Source organism: Epargyreus clarus, unplaced genomic scaffold (genome assembly GCF_041222505.1).
Source record: "Epargyreus clarus isolate Ecla_fem2 unplaced genomic scaffold, WU_Ecla_fem_2.2 ptg000005l, whole genome shotgun sequence".
Lineage (NCBI taxonomy): Eukaryota > Metazoa > Arthropoda > Insecta > Lepidoptera > Hesperiidae > Epargyreus > Epargyreus clarus.
The window spans coordinates 8,283,405-8,308,383 of record NW_027332213.1 but is presented as its reverse complement, the minus strand read 5'-3'; the positions used below and the strand labels follow the sequence as shown (position 1 = coordinate 8,308,383).

Below are 24,979 nucleotides of genomic sequence, written 5' to 3'. Positions count from 1 at the left end.
CGATCAGTGTGCTCAGCTATCGTCGTATTGAATGGTTTCGTGAAATGCTTACTTGTAGAATTTTGAAAAAAAATTTGAAGTAACTGAATGAGTCCAAATTTCTTTTGCTATAATACTAGCTTTGGTAATAAATATATTCTCTAGACTTCGCTGTACCGTACTCTAAGTAAATAAGCAATTTCTTTACGATAAGTATCGCCTCTTATACTCCAGCTAGATTAGCTGGCATGTGCATGAGCAGTTTAAATATTAGATGAACCACATATTCTTCCAAAAGCTTTGCATGTCTGCATGATAATGTGATACCCGTTGTATGTGTGGTTTTTGAGAAATAATGTGCTTAAAATAGTATTTAACAAATCGTTTATTACAATTACACGTGTGTATTTTATTATTTGAATCAGTCAAATTGTAAAAGAGTTTTCATAGACAAATAATAACGTATTTTTGTATAAGTCTATTAAAATACTTGTTGTTTTATAGGATCTTACGATAATAAAACAAGAGGGCGAGAAACTTGGTATGCACATAAAGGGCGGACTAAACGGGCAACGCGGTAATCCCAACGACCCCAATGACGAAGGTGTCTTCATATCGAAGATAAACAGTGGCGGCGCTGCGAGGAGAGATGGCCGGTTAAAGGTACATTTTATTTTAACTAGTTGTTAGCAAGTATAACACTATTGAAAATCCTTTGTTAGCTTGCGAAACAAATTCGTTTTTCTCAGGCATTTTATTTTTGGTAAGTAGACTTCTGACAGGAATGTTGTAACATAACAACAGATGTGTTGCGTTGTTACTTATTTTAATTATGTAGGAAATTAACACATTGTTAACATTAAAATAAAAAGTTGGTTGAATTGTTCATGGTTCGGCTCTAAGAGGGATATATTTATAGTAGACATTAAAAACAGACCTATCGGCGGAAGTTTGATAACATCAAACATTCTGCATAGTTATTTATTGCGACTTGAGAAAACTTCGACAAGCTATTACCAAACGTAACGTCTACGTGAAAAAATCTTCTTCTCTATAATAAAAAAATCAACTTCCCCAGGTGGGAATGCGCCTATTGGAAGTGAACGGCGTATCGCTGTTGGGCGCGACGCACAACGAGGCGGTGAACGCGCTCCGCTCCGCCACGCACGCGCCGCTCCACCTCGTCGTGTGCTACGGTTACACGCGACCAGAGAAACTCACCGTGAGTACCGTTTATATGTATACGATAGGCTGTCGAGTGTGATGTTTGATTTGGATTACACTTTGATTTTTTGTAATAATTGGTGTGTTTCTGATAGATTTTTGTACGTTGTTTTATAAAAATATGAGCGTAACTGCTATAGTCTCATCTTTAAACGCATTGTATATTAGGTATAGTCCGCACCAAACTGCTAGTCCGCTCTGAAGTTGTTGCGAGCACGTGTAGTCATAAAATTTGCTATGGCGACGGACTAGCAGTTTTACACGGACTATAATTTTTGTAAATGCAAATCATAGCTGTGTATGATGAATATTTTTGAAATATAAAAAATATCTGCAGCAAATTTATTTACGGGGAGGACATTACATCTTAAATTTCCATAACAAAGAATGATTTCTATTTTAAGATATATTATCAAAACAATATTTAAAAGTCAGCGACACCAGCTTTTATTACTAAACCGTGTATCTTTTAGACATACACAATTTTGGTAATTTTATTCACCTTTGATTAAAATCATTGTTTTTTGTTTTATTTTACTTGTGTGATTTATTGAATTTGATCTTCACATTTTTGATGCTTGTAAATGAAGTTTAACTAAAGCATAATAGCGTTTGCTTACACTCACATTGAAAAAATAATTCATTTAGTTCAGTATAAATGTATATCGGAGCTATTGACCACTTGTTAAATAAAAAGCTGTTCATCGAGCTTAAGCACACGTCAGCAATCATTCCTTGCAATAAGCTGAGAGTAGTTAGCGTTTTGACAATCACTGGACATTTGCAACAGACCGGTAGCGAGAGCGGGACGGCGGATACGGGCGGCTCTCTATCTCACTCCACGTCGAGTCTTGACAGGGATGAACCGTTGCACCATCATCAACAGGTTTGTATTCACATAATTATAGACTTATTGTGGTACACAGTATAGAGTAATTGTAATACGTAGACTAATGTGTTCGTAATTAGTCCACCAGATTTATTGTTCTTGCTATTGTGTTGTCCTACAATAATTCATGTGAAGTTGATAGATTATTATTTAATGTTATAGATTTTTTTTATATTGTGTTGGTTGCTGTTTAGACTTCTAATATTTAATATTTAAAATTATTTTCTAATATTTAAAATACTGGACTCTATAATCTTTTCTTGACACGTATTACATATCTGTATTAGGACTGGCTTATGAGTATTAGATTTATAAGTATAAGGCTAATTAATCACCAGTTCTGTGTCTGAAGCATTTAAGGATCGCCGAAGCCGCTCTGTTATTGCCAGTATATTATATATCTAAGATATTTATTTCTGTGACAAATAATTGAAAACGTTTTGGTTATTTAATATTTCATATCGTTATATTCTTCTTTAATTGAATATTTTCAGGAGCAACATTTCCAACAAGATCTAGTAGAGTTTGAACATGAGAAACAAGTTGCCGAAGTGAGGGAAAAATCCACACCTGAAAAGGTAAGTGTAGTAATATAAATTGTATTTTATTAATCCGTCAGACACTATTGTCTATAATATGGTATTAAGAAATAAGTTGTATTATAGGCATTTTACAAACATTAATGGTTTTAATATGTAATCTTGTGTTCTGAATTGTGGGAGATAAATCTCATACTCATTAAGTGACATAATTACAAAATAGTACAACTGCTTGCATTTAATATTTTCACTTTATATCTTACTCCTTATTGTTTAATGCAACTTTTAATATTTATATTAGCTTAATTATAGTGTTTATTAAATGATATCTGTTTAATAATAGTCCTCAATTTATTTTTCTGTTTACAGAGCATGTCTGTTACTATTTTTTAAGATTCGTAACAATTTTGTTTATTATTATATTTATCATCGAATTCGTATTATAATTCCCCTAGTGACGTCCTCGCATGATTTTAAAATGATATTTCAGGTAATGGATATAGTGCATGCAGTAGAAAGCATGGCTCTGGAGCCGGCTCCGCCCACGTCGCCCGAGCCCCAGCACAAAACCACCACCGTCGTTATGTCCAAACACACCCTTCAACCTCAGGTCAGTTGCACGAATAATCTCTAAAATTATCCTTACCTCTAGATCTTAATGCTGTAAAGTTTGTACGATAGATGTCTCTGACCGTAACTAAGATATAAAGCTTGTTCTTTTGACCTTACCAATTAAAGCCATAAAATCTGGAATATAGAAGTGCCAGTTATGTATATAATCTTCGTATAACATTAGGAATGTCATGTTATCTCTTCCCGTGTTAGCCAGGATACGTAATCAAGTTATGCATATGAAAATGTTTTAAAATTTCATTATCCTAAACTTATATTTAAAAATATTAAACTAAAATTGTATATAAGTATTATTACCATGCAAAATTTACCTAATTTTATATTTACGAATGTAATTAATATTTCGAAGCACTGCACCTCATGTTTTCGACGTGGATACATTATAATATTTATTTTTTATTTAAAAATAAAAATCTTAATAATGACGTATTCTTGACCCAGCGGGAAGAGATGACATTGATGAGCTCGAATGCATTGGAAAGGATTATAGCAGGTTCAAATCCCGCTAGAATTATATATTGTACTTTAATTGAGCTATTTATAATTCGTTAGATAGTCTCTCAATAATTTTGAACGGTTTTATAGGCTAAATTAATTTTATAGATTTCTTATTTCTAATATCAAGCTATTAATTGCTATTTTTATTTTATGTTACTTATCAAACAGCTTTATAATATAGCTGATAAATAAGTAGACGCGCATGTAATTAAGATTTATTTAGTTTGCGCTAATTCTTAATTTTAACTGTTATAGTCTTTCTTGTATAATTAGTCTGTAGTTTACTAATTTTAAAAAGTAATTCTTGAGAGCATGCACAGTAAATTGTAAAGCTTTGTATGATATTATATTCTTATAAAATAGCATCTCGTGTGTGTTGTCAAAACAATTCTGAAGTTGTTTGCACGATATTACTTTGAAGTACGATTAATAGTTAGCATGCACCCTTGTGTAGTATATTGCTTGCATGAAAAAAATACTTCTACTTTTATAACAATAATCTTAGTATATTATTCAGTATATTAAGTATATTATCTTCCAAAATAAATGTTGTTTAGTATATATTCAAATAAACATTTAATATGTAGTTAATATTAAAACGTTGGGAAGGGTGATTTTACCGAACGAAAATATTTTATACTCCGATTGAACTTGTGACTCTGTCTTCTCATGCATCTAGTCTGTCGAAATTGTTTTGCATGTATCCTGGATTTATTTGAACTTTATACTTTCTGATGTACATGTACTCTGTTAAAGTTATTGTGGAACTCTTGATGTACCCGTTTCGTTCTCAAATGTTTTAGTAACATCACCGGTAGTGTTATGTTTATATCATGCTATCCTAGTTTATGTCGTTATGTGTTAGAATACTTGCATTTGAAAGTCCTCTCGTTCGGTACCCAAATAACTAATAAATACTGACTGTGCGTATTACGTCCATTGCAGAAAGCAAACCCTGAGGAAATGGAAGGAAACACTTAGTACTTCAAATAATACTTCTGTCCAATTTAGTGTAAATAGATAGTGTATGGTGAATGGCTAATTTCGCATTTATGGATTATATTATTATATTAAGAATTTTATAAAAGTTTACTAAATCAGACTACATTAATACATAATGTCACCGTATAATATCTCGCTTGATCCTACGTACCAGTTTGTATACTACAATATTAGCTATTTATTGAAGTAGCGATCAATATTATAATTTATTACTGTTGCAATATTATTTTGTTACTATTTTATTATAGTAACATACAATAGTAACGCACGCTAGTAATAATTAGTATTTATATACAGTTCAATTCACTGAATATTAGAATAAGTATATTGTCTGTGACATTTTAAATGTTTTATCAAAACCGTCATTAGTGTATAATCGTGAGTTTGTAAGTGTAATTTTGAGCTATAATGTATTATGTATATAATATGATAATTGTTTTTAAAGTGGTAAGGTGGAGGGTACGTAAACTAAGTGAGATGGGATAGGGTTCACGGTCTATAGCTGAAATGCAACTCGATCAATAATTCGATTTAAATAGGTTTCCTTACAGCAATAGCATGTTTTGGGTGAACCATGTATGCAATATAAATACGAATATACGAAAGTATAATTGTAATTATAAAGATGATATATTGATAGTAATAAAATAAAAAGCAATATTTCGTATGAACATACTTGTTACCGTCTGGCCTATTTACCTAAAGTTGATGTAAACATTTACGAGTTTCAAATTTATAAGTTGGTAATAATTCCTAAACATTTATTTTTTACATTACAAAATTATGATTGGTTACATTTCACTGTTGAAGTGTTTTGAACTATTCACACATAATGAAGTGCTTATTAATTAATGTCAACATTTATAATAATGTTAATAGGTGTATTTCAGCTTTGTCCCGTGAATAGATATGTATATTAAAGAATTTATCATATAAATTTTAACAATGTGTTGCACTTGAAAAGTTGTTTATATCGTAAGATACTTATATATGTTGCGACGGTATATTGTGTGTAATGAATTTTATTGCGAGAACGTTTTTCGATATTTCTAGCATTTACTTGTAATCTAGCTTATGTAAGTATTGTTGACGTGGTCGCACTAGGAAAAGTAAATATATATGCAGTTATAAGGGATTGTGTTCGGATATAAACAAATCCATCTGCTGTGCATCGTTTAAAAAAAAACATTTTATAGAAGACATTGGTATCTTATGGAATACCTAAATTTTTGAACGCTAAAAATTATAAGAATCATTGAAATATTCATGTGTGCGTTAATTGTTGTCGTTGTTCATTAAATGTCTTAAAATGTGAAAATTGTAGGGCGGTGACAAAATCTATTCGAATTAAAATTAATATTTACCTAACGCGTCTATAATGAAGTTTAAACGATGTCCACATTTATGTTATTTCGTTGTTAGGTGTTAAAATTCAGTCCTAGGTGATTTATAACATAATACAATTATTTGTCATCTTTGAGAAAATACGAATTGTTATGCAAATACCTCGTACTTTCGTTTCAAATAGCTAGTACGACCACGGTCACTGATTGTTGTTTAAAATGTAACCACTTCCTGTAATCACAAATCCTACACAAATAATATGCTTCAGTACCTTACTCATATACAATCTGATATTCTAATCTAAGAGACCAATATTAAGTAATAATCAATTATAGAAATTTTAAAAAATTATATACCTCACGTAATTCATCTAGTAGTTGTAATATTTTGACTAAATTTTGTGAATATTTTATATTTATACCCGTAATAGCAAATTTGTAATCACTATTAACTAAAACCATGTAACCTCAACTATGTGCTTTATTCAGCTGTAGAATTAATATTCATTTGAAACTATTTATTGTTGGAGTGTACTTGTAATGCCATATATAATTTTAAATTCGCAAAATCTACGTATTATGCAAACGACCTGCTTGTTCATTTCTGTTATTTCATTTATTCCGATTAATTTATTTGGCATCGCCAGTTACAATGTAATTTGGCTTTATCTTTTTAGTCAAGTCTTGACATATCAATACTATTGTCGTCTGTATCATTTCAGTTTTCATTATTGTGTAATTGCTAGTGGCCAGTAAATTTGAAATAATTGTAATAAATTGTAATAAATCGCCAAAATTTGTAACTGCCAATTATTTTAATATTGGATAATATTTGATATTTTAAATTTGTTGTCTTCTTTATACATTAATATAAAAAATATTAAATTAATATTGTTAATGTCTGAGTTATGTATATTTTAGTGTTGCATTAAAATATACTATGTTTCGAAACGAACAGTTTTTTTTCTCATTTTATTATAAATTAAGGTTTTTCGTTAGCATGTTTCGGATGACATTTATTTTGGAAGATTTTTGTTTGCCGCTGAAATAATCCGTCGGATTATGCTACTTTTCTTTAATAGTTCCGTTTAATTTAAGCTACGTTTTCGTGCAAGTCGCTTTAGCTACCTCCTAGTTAATGTAAAAATAAGGAGATTCTACTTAACGTCCGAATACACACAAGTGGCTAAGTTTAGATTAACGTACGGCACCTAGAGTAATGAGATGCGCGGCTCTGTGTACATTGTTGGTTTGGTTTGGTTAGTCGTCTAGCGCGCAAGCGGCGTCCCCCTCGCCGCTCGCGGTGTTCACGCAACAAAAGGTGAAGAGCGCGCCGCCGGCCGCGCCGGGCGCCGGGCCGGGCCCGCGGGCCGCCTCGCCCGGCACGCCCGTCGACCCGCCCGCGCCCGCGCCGCCGCCCCTCAGACAGAAGCCCCAAGTGCCCCGCAAACCGCAAACGAAGCGAGTTAGTTTCACCCGGGAACCACACGACATACACGAACGACACACCCCGACGACCGACCGCTCTCCCCGCCTGCATGCCGCCGACCGGGAGGAGCCTTCCGCCACTAACGATGCATGCTCGGGGTCCGTCTCCCTACTAATCCGAGGTCGACCTGCGAGTGTGAAGCCGACGGAATTGAAGGAGAGCTCCGATGCGGGTCCGATGATCCCCGATGACCTTATCATCCCCCCTCCGCCCCTGTTCGATAATAACGTAATTCACGGTCGCTTAGTTGGTATCGGGGACGACGACTTCGACGTGCCGCCCATTACCGTGATTCCCGAACGAGTCGTACTCCCCGAACCGGTTGTAGCTGAAACCTCGATTCAGTCCACTAATTCTACCAATTCACCCGAATCAGAACTGCCCCCTCCGGTAAACTATATTGCCCATCCCGCATTAACTGCGACCGCAATCACAACTGATATAACACGCCCGACCGTGATATCCGAAGTGCCTCCGTATCAAATCTCTCGAACTTTAGAACCTATTATAGACGATAATAGTAACGAATATTATACAGAATGTAGTAGTCCGTTTAGGGAACCGGATCCGCCGGAATTGTTGCATGCTTACTATACGACACTGCCGACCGTATCGCACGTGCCGAATTCTCCGTGTTACTTGCACCCAAGTAAGGAGTACTTTTATGAAACAAGTCCTATCCCGCCCCATAGTTCATTACGAGATTTAAGGACCCGTAGTATATCACCGAATATGGTTCACTCAACGACGTACCCACCTAGCAACCCGTATCCGTCCTTAACGACCGTCGCCGGTACGTACAATCCATATACATGTACTCTTCCGGAACGTGGTTCCAATCAGTCCACATATTCCAGCCAAAAGCAAGAATTTTCTCCTACGTTAGTTAGCTCCCTAGGTAAGGATATAAATGCAAACGTTACACGAACTGTTCCAATTAATACGGGTGACGTGCCTAAAAGTGTTCAATCAGAAAGAAGAGTACGTTTTGGCGAGGTGACGACTGCGCTCGAATCGGATAGATTGTCGAACAGTTCGGATACCACGATGGAGGGGAGTACCTCGCCCGCATCCACCCTGAAACCCGCATGGAGCAGCAAAATCAAATCCTTCGCCATCGGCGAGGTAATCATTAATGTTCGGCATCTTAACTACACATACACACTCAGCTTCTTTTGATTGTGTTCGTCGACAACCCGACCCGATTACTTGACTAAAAAATTATACGAAATGGTCATTCCTTCATATCCCATATGTTATTTAATCGAATTGTGATAATTAACTTGCATTTATTTATATTTTGCATGTTTTATTAATTTACTTACATTATTAACTTTAATTTGTGCATTTGTTTATTTTTATTTACAAATATAATTTGGAATGCATGTGTGTTTAACTGCCTGAAAGGGGGTTTCTGTGCCTTGTAAATATATATTATCATTGTGCTTTTTATTCATTTTTAATTTATATCCATTATCGCAATAATTTGGTATTGAAAGTGTCTAGATATTTATATGATTTGATGTGTTCCCAGGCTTCCCCACCTCATTCTGGTAATTTTGTGAAAGCATCTGTAAGCGATAAGAAAAAGTTTTTTGAAAACGCGATGGAAGAAAGTCACAAATCATCGCCTAGACCAGGTAAATTTAAGAACTGACTACTCAAAATAAACTTGCAAATTGGCGACTATTGCATTAGAGTAGCTCTGTTTGTTCACCGCCACCGTCACCGAGCCGATACCGATAATTAATGACGGCGCCGAAGTAGCGTACATATATTTACTATAGCCGCTTGTTCACCGCACGTCCGTCACCCGAGCATCGTCATCCCGGCCGCCGATATTTCGAGTACATCGGCGTGACTGCTAGATCGGCACCGAGATTTTGACGTGCCGTTGTGCCGGCAATATAAAAAACATTGGAACTTGTACATACACGCCCGTCACATGCGTGACTGCAGGAACAAAATAAACCGCCGATATCGGTCGCAGGACATACTATCGCCGTCACGACGTATTAAAATCGATCCCAAAATAATCTCGTCCTCTGTATCGGTTCGGTGACGGTGAGGTGGACAAACGACCTAACCATCTTTTTATCAAATTACAGATAAAGTGTTCACATTCCTGTCAGCGGATGAGGTGGAGAAATTGAAGCAAGAAGAGGAAAGGAAGATGGCCACCCTCTCGCGCGCTCAACTCGGCTCGTGGTCCCCGGGGGAGGACCGCCACAGCGGAGATAGCTCGCATTCCGATGAGGAACCCTACGAGAATGGCCATAGGTAATCATCATAATTTTAATACATATAATTGTTTGTTAGTTATACATTGAATTATGGGTATATGTATGAGTGCCATGAATTTAAATGAATATCACAGTCGATAATATTCGTTTGTATGTACAAGGTTTTTTGTCACTTTATCAGTGAAGATCATCGGGAGAAAATATCCCAGAGAATTACTTCAAAACGGTATCCAAGATGACGAAGTAATCAACTTTATATGTTCGGGATAGTATTGTGTAGGATTTTTTCCGTTCTAATTTGTTTTTCAGTAGGATTCAATATGGTGTTAGTATTGTTGTACACGTCGTTAAAAAAAATCAGATCCAGGGTAACAATTTTAATTCATCATTTAGATGTTTGTTTAATTTCATCATTTATGTGTGTAAACGATGCCTGGTCGGTTTTTGGCGATAACCTTTAACTTTTTGCCTGTTATACCGACATGTGAGCAGTTGATGGCAGCTCCGCCACTCAGATTAAATACGTTCCATAACTAAAGTATAGTCAGCGCCAAACTGCTAGTCCGCTCTGAAGTTGTTACGCACAACTACAAGCGTATATTCCGTAGCAACGTAAGGGCATACTAACGCAGCTATGTCCCCGTGGGCGACGGCGGGCAGGGGGTAGATGCCTGGAGGGGGCCCGCGCTGTCTTCGTCCCGCAAATATCTACAATTTGCAATTCGACACGACTCGTTTCTATATTTAGTATGTATCGTGTTTGGCAGTGTGTCGACGGGCGGCGTGAGTCCGTCAGCGAAGGCGGCGCGGCGGCGGTCGGGCGGCGCGGCGGACGCGGGCGAGGACGCGGAGACGCGCGCCGCGCGCCGCGCCGCCTGGCGGGCCGCGCGCCTGCGCTCGCTCGAACAGGTGACGCATACTACATAACATAACTAGATAGTTAGTGTACATGATTTTGTTGCTCGTTCCACTTTTAAAGGGAACATCTTTTAAAAAATATATACATGACGAATAGATAATTTCTTTCGTTGGAAATTCGCTTCAAATATAGACAACAAAGACATTTATTAGCTTTTATGCAGTTTTTTTTCTCATATCGAATTTGAACATAAAGAACTTCAACTCAACATTCAACTCAAACGGTACTTGAGTTGAAAAATATTCTTTTCCTAAAAATTTATATTTTGATGTACTCGTAATTTTTGTATCTGACATACATATGTTTAGTGATATATCATAGTTCTAGATATATTTTTAGTGATGCCCAAATATGAAAATACCGATTACTTGTAGCTAATGTTGCGTAGTGAGCGATAGTAAGCTAGCGTTCAGATCGCATATCATTAGCGTCATTAACCATTCACAGTGCTACGATTTTTTCGAATCCTAACATCATTGTGGTGACTTTTAAAATGTAAGAAATAATAGTAAATACTTCAAACAGGTTTTCAAACTAAACCTAAACTTCAGTATGGAGTAGGTTAGATGTTTACAATTCGGAATCAACATAAATTTTATAGGGGAAAAATTGCTGGAAGGTAACGTTAGGGTCTACTGATCGGCCGGCACTTGAATTGGACCACTACTAACTAAATTGACTTGCATGCTTTAGCACTTGAACAAAGTCACACAATGTAATAACACTCGTTATGAAACTTGTGTGATCGCTTACACGTGAGTAATTATAAAATTTATAATATTTTAGGAAGCGATAGAATCGCAAAAAGCTATTAAAAGCATGGTGGGTCCAGCGCATGAAATTATAGGAGAACTACCAACAAGGGATAAGTCTCCTTCAGAGGTAATTAACAATTACGATTATAATTCTTTGGATGCCATCCAAATAAATGTTAGAGGACCAAGCTGATGGAAAAAACAGATCAAATATGAAATATACTAACTTCGAAGATGTTGCGACCATAACTTAATTTTATGTTCCTAAATATCAGATTAATTATTAAAAATTGTTTTGTTTTTTCCATCTAACAGTAAACATATTTATGTTGTAATTCATACCTAATACATGTCCTTGTCCGTAACTTAACATTGATTGGTCATTAACACTTGATTATATCGGTGCATTATGTTCAGTTTCAATCGATTTCATATATTTATTATTAAGTCATAATTATGTGTCTTCAAATATACCAATAAAATAGAGAAACATATCGAGATATATAGAACAATATCTTATAACTAATTATGCTGTGTCTTTCCTAATATTATGACTAAAAGGTAACAGATAATGTGTTATATGTTGGGTTGGGTTGTCGCTTGGCAATTATTACAAGTATGTCTATATGGGGAGTGAATGTCAAATTGGCTTTACAAATTATAGAAATGGCCCCTGCCACGTATCGCATTACGTACAAAACCGGGGCCAATACTGGCCGTGAAGGAGAAAGAAAAATTATTAGACGAGCGCATTACCCTACGCACCGAGGAATACGTGTGTCCCACAACCGGAGAGACTAAAGTGCGAACCGTCGAGTACATTGAGAAAGTCATTGAGAAAGAGGTACGAGAGGTCGCGACTGTACATTCTGCTGCATTTGGTTTTTTATTAATAGAAGACGCTGTACACAGGCAAAGCTGTTTTGTGTGTGGTTTTTATTGTATCTCTATTATAATTAAATACATGATAATTTGTATCTCAAAGTATGCTTAGCTTTCTACGTGCTGTTATATTACGACATTGAAACGTTATTACGACTGCGACTGATGGCGATGTGTATTTGCATTTGAAAGTGGACGGAAGACTTTTTGAAAACTAGTGAAATCAAAATCATCATTTGACTGACCAATGACTTGTACTGCAGCCTTTATGCACTTTATACATATATATCACGAACGTCAAATACGGTGTTCAAATAATAGTCTTAGCAAGTAGATGAAATAGAAGCTGTAGATACATCGCACCTAGTCTTTCTCACATAGAATTAATTTACTGATATGGTGGTAGCGACACGTTAATGAAAAAATATTTTAAAATTTCTTCTGCTCCAAAATAATAACCGAAAAATAAGCAATATTATGTTAAACAAAATTTAGGTGATTGATAATATATTCAACAATAGTATTATATTTATGGTATTCATTATTTATTAATATATTACATAAATATATAAATCACATGTGTGTTGCATGATGTTTAAGCATGGCATGCTAACTTAATATTTGTGTATCATTTGTCAGACAATACCTGGATTCTAGCCACGGAAAGCCAGCGAAAAGAAAATATGGTTTGTTGCAATTATTGTTATAAACTTTTAAAGCTTTGTGGCCTAACCAATGCCTAATTTCAATACTAATGTAGCCTAGTGCATGTGTTTTATTTAACTTGTGTAGATGTGTATATACAACTTGTGAACTGTACGAGTCTTTAACACTCTTTCATTCATTTCTGCTAAGTTTCATTCGAACATTTCATTAATTTTGATGTAGTCCCATTGAGTGGATTTTAGTTCAAACGAACGAAGCTAAAATATTGTTTCTTGATTTTTACGTACATTACCATGTTTAAAATAATATACCAATGAAGTTCGGCTAGAGGGACACTGCTTAGATTTTTTTCAATTCGAACGTTTCAAGTATCGAGTTATTGACATTATATACTATAACAAGTAAAGTTAGTACATTATATTAAAACACTGTTAGTTAAAATCGTTCGTTTGATCTAAAACCATCCAGATTCCTTCACATCATCTTGTGACTAAATCTTACTTAAACATGTTTATTTACCGCCTAGCGATGAATTTTGACACGTGGAACCGTACTCGTTTAGGTGGAGACGACACAAGAGAAGATAATATCTCTGGAGTTGACGACGAGTCCTAGCAGCGAGACCGCGCCGGTGGAGCTCGGCGAGGGGGAGTCGCTGCAGCCGGACATCGTGCAGGTCGTCAACCCGCTGCTGGACGGCGGCGCGGGCCGCGTCACCGCCATCCCCGTCGGGCCCGCGCAACGACTCACCGCGTACACTGAGCCGCAGTGAACGAATGACAAGCATCTATCGCGTAGTTTATGGCCGCTGAGTTGCGCATATTCGGATTTACGTTGCGAAGACAGCTTATCTCGTTGATGGGACAGGTTGTAACAAATTTCAAGTGTCACCGTATAAACTGTGTTTAAAGATTTCCGCTGTAGAATTTCTTGTTAGACATCAAATTTAGTAATCATAAAAAATGCCGTTCCGCGCATTTCGAAATATGCACTGCTCAGCTAAATGGTCACGAACTTTGGTAATACGTATACACACACATGAAACAGCGGCCCTAGCCGGTTTTTTGGGGTGCACTGAAGTTTATTTTTCGTCCTCCTAAACACATTTTTGTCAACGAATATTTTAGATTTTAGACGATTAAACATCGTACGCGTGTAGCGCTCCTAGCGGGCGCCCAGTGCGGTCGCTCCACGGGCAATCTTTGCTCTGTTCTATGCCCATACACTACGCACATTAATAATGAACGGGCAAATGGAACGCACGGAGCACGAAAGTGTTGCCGGTAAAGCAAATACAATGTTCCGCCTTTCATTGCTTTTTCGGATTTATTTTCTGTATTTAAAACGTTTTATTTAGATTGTTTTATTACGAGTAGACTTGGGTAGTGAAAAGTCCTGTCTATGATATAAACTTAGGTTTTGTTTCACACTCGTTCTACTTTATGGTACTTGCATTTTGGGTATAGCTTTCGAGTTCCGTGCGCCCTTTTTTCAATCTCTGTGCATACTTATCTGCCACACACCGACCCACGACAACGACGCTCCGGCTCATTCGACCTCCATTCGACCCGCGTCGAGAATCGAACTCGATTGTAGATTTCTTCAACGAAACGAACGACACGAGCGGGTTTCCATCTATATTTTGTATTATAACTGTGATAGTAAGTTTAGAATTCCACCGACTTTTGCGTTAATCTAACTTTGGAATATTGAAGAAATCCACTACCGAGCGACGCGTTTACGGTGGCATTTTATTTTGATCACAATTTTTATTTTTTTTATTATTAATTTTGACGGAGATTTTAGGTTTGTGATAGGTATCTATCTAAATATTTTGGTAAACGATATTGAGTTGTTTTTATTTTGAATACTTTACGTATTTAATTTTAATAATTTTCATTCCGTGCAAGTTTTTAACTATTCGACTGAATGTTGATGCTGTACCTGCAAGTGAAAGTTTGGGGGAAAGTGATTGGAACCTATGTGAAGTAGAATGTGATGTTGGAAGGAGTTTGTGAGATTATGTAAAATGTAAGTGTACATACCATCGACGACACGCGAGCAGCGAGCGTACATCTTGCGTTGCGCAATTGCAATAAAGTAGGCATAATTGACGTCTCCGTAATGTCTTGTCTTGATTTATTCATAATATTAATAAAATTAGTGTACGCTAAACTTATTTGTGCATTGTCATAGTTGAAATCTTACAGTATTTGTGTTTATTTTATGGTGTATTAGAATATTAATTTAATATTTTAGTTTTATTCAATGTATGTGGTGCCTTAATTCCTTAAATGGATTTAATGTAAAGTTGCGATTAATTAGTATCTTATTCCAATATTTTTGTTTTATATCAGATACGTTGTTTTAAGTGTTTTATTAATTTTATTGTCATTTACAAACAATTTGATGATGTTAGCATTTACATTTTTAAAGTCCAATAATAAAATTTTATAATACTTAGATCCGTTTTATCCAATCTCAGAATAATGTATATTTCCGTTGTTGATATAAAATTTACATGTTTTGACTAATATTTAATAGATATAATATCGCAATGAATGGTTTGATGTGTTGAATGAAAGAATGTTTTATGTGTCCTTTATATCTTTATAAGGCTCTAGCGATATGTGGATTGTAAACTAATGAAAATATTGTATGTTTGTCCAATAAATGGTTTAATATATATTTTAATAAAAGTACTTGGCAGTTTTATTGAGAAATATACACAAAGTAGATATTTTTTGAAATTTAATAACACTCCTGAGCACAATTGCATATGCTACCTTTAAGAGCATAGACATAATAATATAACAATATATTATAGTAAAAATTTCATTAAGATTAACTTTAAGATTTATTATTTCTTTGGCGCGATAATTCCTTCCAATTGTGCCTGGAAAAGATAAATTTGAATTAATTAAATTTATTCATAATCATCATAATCTATTTTTAAGAAATTCCATACTCGTCGCAAAACTGTTAATAGGAGTTGTTACTACGACCGTGATGGTGATGGTGAACTGTTATAGCGCATTATCAATATTGAAAGTAGCAAACTAATTGAATTTATTGTGGAAAAATAAAATAAAAAATAACGACTCATTGGTGTACTCTGGATAATTCTATGGCCCTATAAATAATCAATTTTCAGTCATACCTTTAGTTGAGCGTTGGTCTTCTTCAAGGCCAGTAGCTCCTCCTGGTGGCGTTTCTCCTCGGCCGCGCGCAGCTCTGCCGCTCGTCTCTCCAATTGCTCAGTCTTCTGTTTCAGTTCCAAGCACTGCTTCTCTAGGGCTGACCGTTCAGCTTCTAACTTTGCTACTTGGTCCAGAAGGTCCGATTTACCTTGTTCCGACTAAATAAAAAAATAAACTTAACTAAAACAGTTTACTAGTTAGTTATGGACTTTATTAATATGTGACAATTACCTGCAAAGCTTTTCTCATGCCAAAAGCTATAGAGCTGCAGTACAAAGTTTGGTAGGCTTCCATTGTAATTCTCGCTTCATCGCGCACTCTCAATAATAGTAGTCCTCTTTCACCGCAGTTTATCGTTACCTGATCAATTTTCATGTTAAAACACGGTAAATATTAAACACAGTAAATGTTAAATTATTATTTTATAGGGACATACGTCTTACCTGTCTGATAAGTTCGTCAAAACATTGAGTATAAAGTTGCCTACGAACAGGACAAATGCCTGTCTCTCTCGCTTGGCGCTGCTGCAGACGAGTATCTAGCATCTCTTGCAGGTTTATCACGTCCAGCCTCGTAGCTGGCGTTGACGATATCTGAAATTATGGTCGGACTTTGTTAACCAAATACCGAATAAAAATTCCAATTTTAACAACATTTAAGCGTCATTAAGATTCTTATGATTCAAAACAACGAATCCTGAGGTTAGCTACTAGAAATTATACATGAAGGAACAGATCATTAAGATAGAATTGATAAGAATAAAGTTGTCAAATACTTGCAAATAATTGAATAAATAGGTAAATAATTTAAAACTTTAATTTAAATTATCACCTTTTGAGTCCATATTTGACCATCCTCTTCCCATTCTTTTGGTGGTAAAATAGCATTGAGGATTTCTTCAGTTTCTCGTTTCGCTTCTGTTGGTATACAGGGTTGCGTAGAGGGCCCACCCCTAGGAGAAGTCTGCAAAAGTAGATTTTAATTATAATGGCAAAAGTAGTAACATTTTTGGTATCCTTAATAATTCAAATAATAAGGTTAATATTTCAAAACATAAATAGGTATAAGTGATTATTTTTACGGAATACGTTTTAAAACATCATGTTGTTTTAAGATTTATTTTACTTACAGCTTTCTCAGGTTGTTTAGTAACTAAAACTGGGTTATCATAACGAACTAATGTATCTTCAGCAGAAACCGGCGCCCTTTCACCCATTCTTTACACTCCAAATATCTCTTTACAGTAAAACAATATTATGCAAGTTTATTTTGTTGAATATGACAGAATCTATTAAACAAATATTGTTTCCATAGTAACGCTATCAATAAGTTGCATTGAGGTAAACAAAGATAATGATTTTAAGGATGTACTAAGAATATAAAGGAACATATCGCTCATAAACTTTATACTCTGATTCATAATTAGGTGTCCAAAATGTAAACAAAGGTGTTGACCTATCAAGAAAATACGTTAGAAATGGTAGTTTTTATTTTTGTCGATATTTAAATAATACAACAATAATAAAATAATAATCTAAATAAAGTAAGATTAATTCACATTTTCTAATATTTATATCACCTCAATTTCGTTCCATACAGTAATAATAATAAAAAACAAAATTATGGTAGAAAATTAAAATGTGATAATGGTAACACAATCGGAATCCAAGACATTTCTTGTGCTGTCATTTTTAAGTTTCGTAATTGATATTTTTCAATTTCGTGATTGTGATCAAACTCTAATGTTTTCTCGTTTACATAATGTTTTTGTTAAATTGTGTATATTTGTTAAATTTTCGTTTTTTGTTGAGTTTGTTAAAGTTTGTGTTTCTTGTTAATTTTGACAGTGACATTTCTTTGTTTACATTTTGGACACCTAATTATGAATCAGACTATAGATCCTTTTACTTTTATGTAGCACACAATCAAAGACTAAGTTAGTAAACTTTGTTATTAACCGACTTCAAAAAGGAGGTGGTTATCAATTCGGCCGGTATCTTTTTTTTTATGTATGTACACGAATTACTCCGCCGTTAGTGGACCGATTTCAATAATTATTTTTTTATTGTATAGAGACGAGCTGGAAGTTGGTCCCATTTAAATATGGTTAGGATCCATCGAGGGGTTCTGGAGAAAATGAGGGGAACTCCTCCACCCATGCAAATATAACAGCCATAACTTCGCCGTTTATGAACCTATTTTAATGCCTTTACTTTCGTGTGTGTACAATTGCTACAAGTTGGTCCCATTTAAATATGATGAGGATCAGAGTGGGTTCTGGAGACAAAATATGTAACTCCTCAACCGATGGGTATAATTGAGTTTTGTTTGAAGATATTTGGTGTAGGTTCTAATGAAATTGCAGAACCAGTTTATCATTGACTATTTAAGGGTCTGATAATGTGGCTCGGAGTCATAATATGTAACTCCTCAACCGATGGGAATAATTGAGTTGTGTTTAAAGATATTTGGTGTAGGTTCTAATGAAATTACAAAGCCAGTTCATCATTGTCTATTTAAGGGTCTGATAATGTGACTCGGAGACAAAATATGTAACTCCTCAACCGATGGGAATAATTGAGTTGTGTTTGAAGATATTTGGTGCATTCTAATGAAATTACAAAGCCAGTTTATCATTGACTATTTAAGGGTCTGATAATGTGGCTCGGAGACTAAATATGTAACTCCTCAACCGATGGGAATAATTGAGTTGTGTTTGAAGATATTTGGTGTAGGTTCTAATGAAATTGCAAAGCCAGTTCATCATTGACTATTTAGTTAGGTTAGGTTGGAACATATAAGACAATATAAAACTAAGCGAGCGGGTGGTTCCAATCAATGTAGACTCAGACCTTACCTTCATTCATGATCACGTTTATACAATTTTATATTGTATTAATATAAATGTTAGTATGTCATCACTAAAAAGGGTGAAAAAAAATTTTTAACAAAAAAATACAACCGACTTCTATGTCACTACAAAGTAAAAAATAATTGAAATAAATGTTGGTTTAGTACATATTTCTGAAGTCGGCGCTCATATTAGACACGTTGTTTACATCGTTATCCAACGTTATTGAGCTGACATAGAAGTTGGTTGTATTTTTTTGTTAAAATTTTTTTTTATCAATATAATATCCAAAACTGTAGATTTAATTACAACAAAATATTATCTATCGATAAGTTTAGGGGATCTCTTTTTTTTAATAATAGTAATAAAACAATTTTGTAAAAGGCGTTTCATTACTTTATTTACTTATTTCTAATTATTATCTAAAGTACATAGTAGTTATAGAAATTTTATTAGAACAATGTTCGACAAAGTTGTACCGCGTACATTTTTGTCAGATCTCTGATGTATAAAACTGGCTTATAAACATTGCTATGTAACAAATAAATCACAGATACGTGTACATTACGTGAATAGAAACTGATTAAGATTTATTTGTTATTTTCAAGTCCAATATTACTCACTTCAAAGTCTTGTATAAATGAGTAACACATTTGAAGTAATCACAAGACCTCAATGACCTATAGTTTAGCATCTATAGATCTCTTAAGAGGTTTTTACGTTTAATTGTGCACTATTGTGAATCACTACTGGAACTCGAGCTTGAGTCAGTCGACATGACTTCGACATCTTCTTGTGTGGGCGCGTCCTTGCTTCGGCCATCGATAGCGACGGAATTACCACCACCGACCGACATATGAAGCTCCCCTGATGGGTGCCAAGTGAACTGGTTGGTCGCTGAAGCAGGCACTAGGACAATGTAAAAAAATGTTACATAAATATTCAAACATAAGTCGTCACAAATGCACATAGAAGTAGCAAAGAGCATTTATTAATTAATAGGAAACAAATTATTCCCACACATTATAATAAAAAATCTAAATAAAATTCATATTATAAACAAAGTATGATGTAAAAGTATGAATCAAACAATAACAAAACGGTTTTAAATTCAAATAATTACTAAGAAAGTTAATATATTAATGCTGCATATAATAGATACTCTGTATTGAGTTACGGAAAATACAAATATTGATCAAGTCAACACAATTAATAAAAATTTCAAGTACTTCTTAGTAGTGATTAGTAATGGACAATGGAATTTTACCTCCACCAGTAGTTATTCGATGCAGATCATTGAGCGTGGAGGGTGTGTGACCATTGAGTGGTAGGTCACAGAGCCGACCGAGCATTCCCACTCTCATTTCAATATCTGTTGGGTATGGGCGTCGGGGATCTCCTGGCTGCCAGGATAGTGGAGCACTCACTGCATTTGATGCACTGATTCTGTGGAACAACAATAAATATTTTCACAAAGGTAAGTAAGCCTTTGATATTTTTTCTTATTAAAGTCAATAAAACATGATACACATTACACTATAGAGGGCTAGATGATTTTAGAGAATCAATGTAATTATTATTGTTTTAATTTAGTGTTTTATAAAATAAATGATGAAATTTAATACCTGTGTGCAAATTTGATCAATTCTTCTGAAGGTACAGCTCGTTTTCTTGATTTAACGATTGAAGCAAGTTTTTGCCTTGCTTGATATAAGGAGGTGGCCAAAATTTGCTCTGCATCCTTCAACTGTCTTTGTAATAAATGAATATCTTGGTCCTGGAAATAAAGAAATACTTTTTTCAAAAATAATGGTAATATCACCGTCACATATCTGTGCATTTTTGCATTTAGTCTAATCTTATTTCTGATATAATTAACCTTACTTATGAAGATTTTACAACTTATTAAATAATTACATTACAAATTAAAACTACACTTTGATTTAAATAATATGTGAGGTATTGTAATTTAATAGCTAAATTATTCAATTTATTTTGGGTATTAACAAAACTATTATACAGACTATGGTTAGTGGGGTAATATTTACTTGCAGTTCAAGTATTACATGTGTAGTACACAAGCATAAGTTTTAAGAAATTTTAGCACAGTGGTGTTTTTGCTTTGTTTGTTGTTTAACATGTTCACTGCCTGCCAACTACCTCGGTTGCCCCGTTGACAAATGTATCTAAAGTTTAAAGCAACAAAACCAGTCTGTGCGTTTTTGGTACAAACAATGGGCTCACTATCGCGCCGTGGGCACTCGGGTACAGGAATAAGGAAATTGTATGGAAACTCGCATGTGCGTGTAGGGCACACAGTTAGTGTAATAAATGCACAGACGTGTTTGGTGCAGTGAACGTGTTAAGGTACAGAGGCATTCAGGGTACCATTTAGCTATTTTGATAAGCATTCATTGAAAGTCATGTGTAGTAGCATGAGTTTATGCCATTATCGCTAGAAGTGGAATTTTTCGGTTTCTATAGAACTAGGTCAACGAAAAAAACTTACATAAAAGTTTGTTTGTAAGATTTTGCATCTTCAACAAAAGATTGCCCATTATCAATAATTAATCCATCCAATTTTAGCCTAGCAAAAATTTTAATTTGACAATTTCTGCCTATTAGAAAATATTGGGTAGATTAGATTGTTTATTCATAATTTTCTGTTAGAAAAAAAACTTTATGTAGATGCCCTCAATTTGGCCGCTCTGGGCAATTGACCTGCTTGCACTCTTTGATTTGCACCTTGGATTCACTTACGCTACACATTCCAAATTAACACTCAGGGCAATTTTTCTGAGCAAAATCAGGTAGAGATCCTTTATTCATTTATATTACATAAGACTGCAGACTGATGACAATAAATGATATTAATCAACTAGAAGCATAATACTTGAAGCAGGCCAATACACACTTCAAATAAATATTGTTTACAGTTTGATTAACACAGACATTGTTATTTAAAGAAATATTGTATCAATAACAAACCTTGCTATCTACTTCAGCTTTTAACTCATTCATTTTCTGCTGTATTTTGGCTTGCTCGTCTGCCAGTTCTAGAGTTTTCTTGAACTCGGCATCCTTTGCTAAAAGTAGGTCAGTCAATTGAGCGTGATCTGCCGCCGAAAGCTTCTGAGACTTTGGTGCTATCGATACTTCTATCATTTCCCTGAAATGTATGTTTGGTCCAAATTTAGTTTCTCTCGAGAACAAGTTCAATATTTAGTAAACAGAACCTATAGTATTACCTTGTTTTTGGTTTAAAGTATACAAATAATTAATAAACATCTTTGCTTTTGTACTCACTTTGCGATCAATTCAATGTCGTCGATCAATGACAGTAATCTATCTTTAGTACTTAAATGTGACGCCATGTGAAGTATTTTAGATTAAAGCAATAATCTGACAAACTTAGAGTTTTTGCAATAAAATGAGTATAATTTTATTTATAACAGTTTCACCAAGCACTTCAGGCTCTTTACGAATGACACTGACAAACATGATAGATGTCAGTTGTCAAAGTAATTGTCATTTCCAATGATATTTTCAAAACATGGTTTTGTAGCCATGGATATGTTCTTTTCGGCTTTAATTTCTTTAATTACCTTTTCATTCAAATAATAACAGTAATGAAATTTATTTTAATATAGCAATTAAACATATTCTCAATCTGTTGACTTTCACAAAACTTTGTGACCATTTATGATAACTTTAAAAGTAGTGGTAGCCTAGTAGTTAAAAAGGACCTAATCGGGTGTCCGAGATTCGATCCCAGCAACGCCACTGTAATTTTTCAAAGTTATATGAGTATAAGAAATAAGAAATTAATAATTACTTCTCATAACGGCAAAGGAAAACATCATGAGGAAATCTACCAATTTGTACTAGCCCAGTACGGTGGACTATGGCCTAAACCTTTCTCAGAGGAGACCCGTGCTCATTTTTATTTGTGCGTACAAGTATTTGAATGTCTATAAACCTTGCGCATTATTATGGCATGAGCTCCGTTATTGTTATTATAAATACTTATAAAGTGGATTATTTAACTTTCGAAAAGAAAGTTGTAAGGAAATGCAATGGAAATGCACAATTCAGTTAAAAGTAGGTAAACGTGGTTTCTTCATAAATGCAGTTATAAATCTGTAATTTTTGCTCCATACAAAATTACTTAACGGGCGTTAATCTTTTACAGAGTAGCTTATTTGCTTTGCTGAGTGACATTGGTCCTCAAGACAGTGCAACAAACTGCGCAGACACATATTTATTAATCATGGGATCAACCTAGCTTCTATACTATTTTTGCTTATAAATAAAGTAAATTAAGAAATATTTTTGGCTATGAACTTTTTTAAGGATCAGTTTAAGCAATAATTGTACTCCCTTTTCTACTCCAGGAAGTACAAGATACTTAATTTATGTTGTTTGGAGCTTGGAAAATATAATTGGCTAAAGACCTTTTTAATTATAAAGCAATTCGTGTATTTAAATTGTAGCAATTTGCTAGTTTGTTCCGTTTGGGGATGAACAATAATTGCCAATAATTGAAATGAAATGAAACGAAATTTATTTATTGCAAGAATGTAGTACACAAAGATAGTTACAGCAATATTAGTTCGTACATTCTACCATTACAATGGTGTGCAATCATGTCAAATTGAAATAAAAATAGGAAACCGTAAAAATTTAAAATTAAAAAAGTTAAGTCGTATTAAATTACTAGATACATGTCATTTTATTCTGTACATTGAAAATATTAATTTATGTCATAAAAACAGTGTTGCATAAGCCATTCGGTAATTTTCCTCCTAAAAATGTTTAAGGTCAGATCTTTGTATTTGTCTGGTAATTTGTTATATATTTTTATAGCCATGAGGAAAGCATTTTTTCTATATATTTCCAGTCGTGATTTTGGCATGAATAATCTAAATTTATTTTTGTCTGCATTCCTTCTTACATAATGAGATTGGATTTCAAAATAATGTGGGTGCTGCCTGACAAACAGACAGACCTCCCTAATGTACATGCATGCTAGGGGCAGTATTCGATATTTTTTAAATAAAGGTCTACAAGAATCCCTACTTGAGCTCTCCCTTATAGCCGGCGATGCATTGGCGACTCCTCTTGTGCAAATGTCCATAGGCGTCAGGCAACGGTGACTGGCTTCCATCAGGTAGCCCGTCTGCCTTATCGTTAGATAATACTGAACAATACTGATTCAAGTAATTTAAAACTGTAACGTTAGGTCTAAGTACGGTCATACGATATGTAGGTGTAAATAGTAAGTACTGCACCAATGAGTGTACTTGCGAAAATAGTATGTATGCTCTTGCATATTAGTTCTGTAAACACGGGTTGTATTCGCATACAAAGTACACAAACCATTCGAGCCGACGATTGGATGGCGGGGTGCCGTGCGGCATTCTAACCGGCTTTTAGTTCACGCTTCGGACGCGTGATCACGCAAGCGCGGTTAACAGGGTTGGAGGGAGCGGGGGGAGGGATCCACCACGCGGAGAGCATGCGTACTTCACGTGCTCGCGGGCCTTTATTACTGTACATCGCAATTAACTTTCGAATTAATTAATCGTAAAATTCTCATTAACGGAAATTCGCCATGATTAAACTCAAAATTGAAAATCATTTGTCTACTTGCTTGGAAACATTTTGGTTGAAAAGATCGAAAGTAAGATTTTTTATGTGAATTTGAATACGTATTAAAGGTATTTAAAAAATGTTGTATATTTATTAATTAATTAAAATTAAAATAAAACACATATTAATACCTATGAAGGGCTTACCGTAGTGTTTTTTTTAGTTTTACCTGTACATCGCGCACAAAATTACATAGCACATTAAAAAAGACCCTT

The 24,979-nt window shown here is 34.7% G+C and overlaps 3 protein-coding genes across 20 annotated transcripts in view; 1 reads left to right on the top strand and 2 right to left on the bottom strand.

Annotated features, from left to right (window-relative positions):
* Positions 1 to 15,763, top strand: part of scrib (scribble planar cell polarity protein) — an 87,947-nt gene extending 72,184 nt beyond the window's left edge. For 6 of the 18 annotated variants that reach the window (XM_073093993.1, XM_073093983.1, XM_073093982.1 and 3 more), the window contains 12 exons: positions 484 to 642; positions 1,058 to 1,201; positions 1,994 to 2,089; positions 2,587 to 2,670; positions 3,122 to 3,241; positions 7,372 to 7,572; positions 9,131 to 9,236; positions 9,705 to 9,876; positions 10,607 to 10,748; positions 11,545 to 11,640; positions 12,178 to 12,357; positions 13,624 to 15,763. In XM_073093993.1, coding sequence (XP_072950094.1) covers positions 484 to 642; positions 1,058 to 1,201; positions 1,994 to 2,089; positions 2,587 to 2,670; positions 3,122 to 3,241; positions 7,372 to 7,572; positions 9,131 to 9,236; positions 9,705 to 9,876; positions 10,607 to 10,748; positions 11,545 to 11,640; positions 12,178 to 12,357; positions 13,624 to 13,833 — 1,710 coding nt within the window. In that variant the 3' untranslated portion in view covers positions 13,834 to 15,763. The other 12 variants (XM_073093978.1, XM_073093981.1, XM_073093977.1 and 9 more) reach the window with 7 other exon arrangements.
* Positions 15,764 to 16,200: 437 nt separating this feature from the next.
* Dnali1 (Putative inner dynein arm light chain, axonemal Dnali1) lies at positions 16,201 to 17,551 on the bottom strand. The gene is made up of 5 exons (XM_073093634.1): positions 17,391 to 17,551; positions 17,093 to 17,224; positions 16,705 to 16,854; positions 16,493 to 16,621; positions 16,201 to 16,419 (listed from the first exon to the last, which is right to left on the bottom strand). The coding sequence occupies exons 1-5, from the start codon at positions 17,475 to 17,477 to the stop codon at positions 16,216 to 16,218; spliced, it is 702 nt and encodes a 233-aa protein (XP_072949735.1). The 5' UTR covers positions 17,478 to 17,551; the 3' UTR covers positions 16,201 to 16,215.
* A 1,934-nt stretch (positions 17,552 to 19,485) lies between these two features.
* On the bottom strand, positions 19,486 to 22,609 carry MED4 (mediator complex subunit 4). Its single transcript, XM_073093976.1, has 5 exons — positions 22,419 to 22,609; positions 22,101 to 22,281; positions 20,738 to 20,889; positions 20,380 to 20,558; positions 19,486 to 20,021 (listed from the first exon to the last, which is right to left on the bottom strand). The coding sequence occupies exons 1-5, from the start codon at positions 22,484 to 22,486 to the stop codon at positions 19,846 to 19,848; spliced, it is 756 nt and encodes a 251-aa protein (XP_072950077.1). The 5' UTR covers positions 22,487 to 22,609; the 3' UTR covers positions 19,486 to 19,845.
* Between the last annotated feature and the right edge of the window lie 2,370 nt (positions 22,610 to 24,979).

What these genes read in the sequence shown, in the direction of transcription:
- Dnali1 (XM_073093634.1), bottom strand. Translation starts at nt 17,477, where the DNA reads ATGGGTGAAAGGGCGCCGGTTTCTGCTGAAGATACATTAGTTCGTTAT. An exon ending in CTAAACAACCTGAGAAAGCT is followed by an intron (nt 17,225 to 17,390) that starts GTAAGTAAAATA and finishes CTACTTTTGCAG; the next exon opens with ACTTCTCCTAGGGGTGGGCC. An exon ending in GTCAAATATGGACTCAAAAG is followed by an intron (nt 16,855 to 17,092) that starts GTGATAATTTAA and finishes CCATAATTTCAG; the next exon opens with ATATCGTCAACGCCAGCTAC.
- MED4 (XM_073093976.1), bottom strand. Translation starts at nt 22,486, where the DNA reads ATGGCGTCACATTTAAGTACTAAAGATAGATTACTGTCATTGATCGAC. An exon ending in GACATTGAATTGATCGCAAA is followed by an intron (nt 22,282 to 22,418) that starts GTGAGTACAAAA and finishes CATACATTTCAG; the next exon opens with GGAAATGATAGAAGTATCGA. An exon ending in TCGAATAACTACTGGTGGAG is followed by an intron (nt 20,022 to 20,379) that starts GTAAAATTCCAT and finishes ACATTGTCCTAG; the next exon opens with TGCCTGCTTCAGCGACCAAC.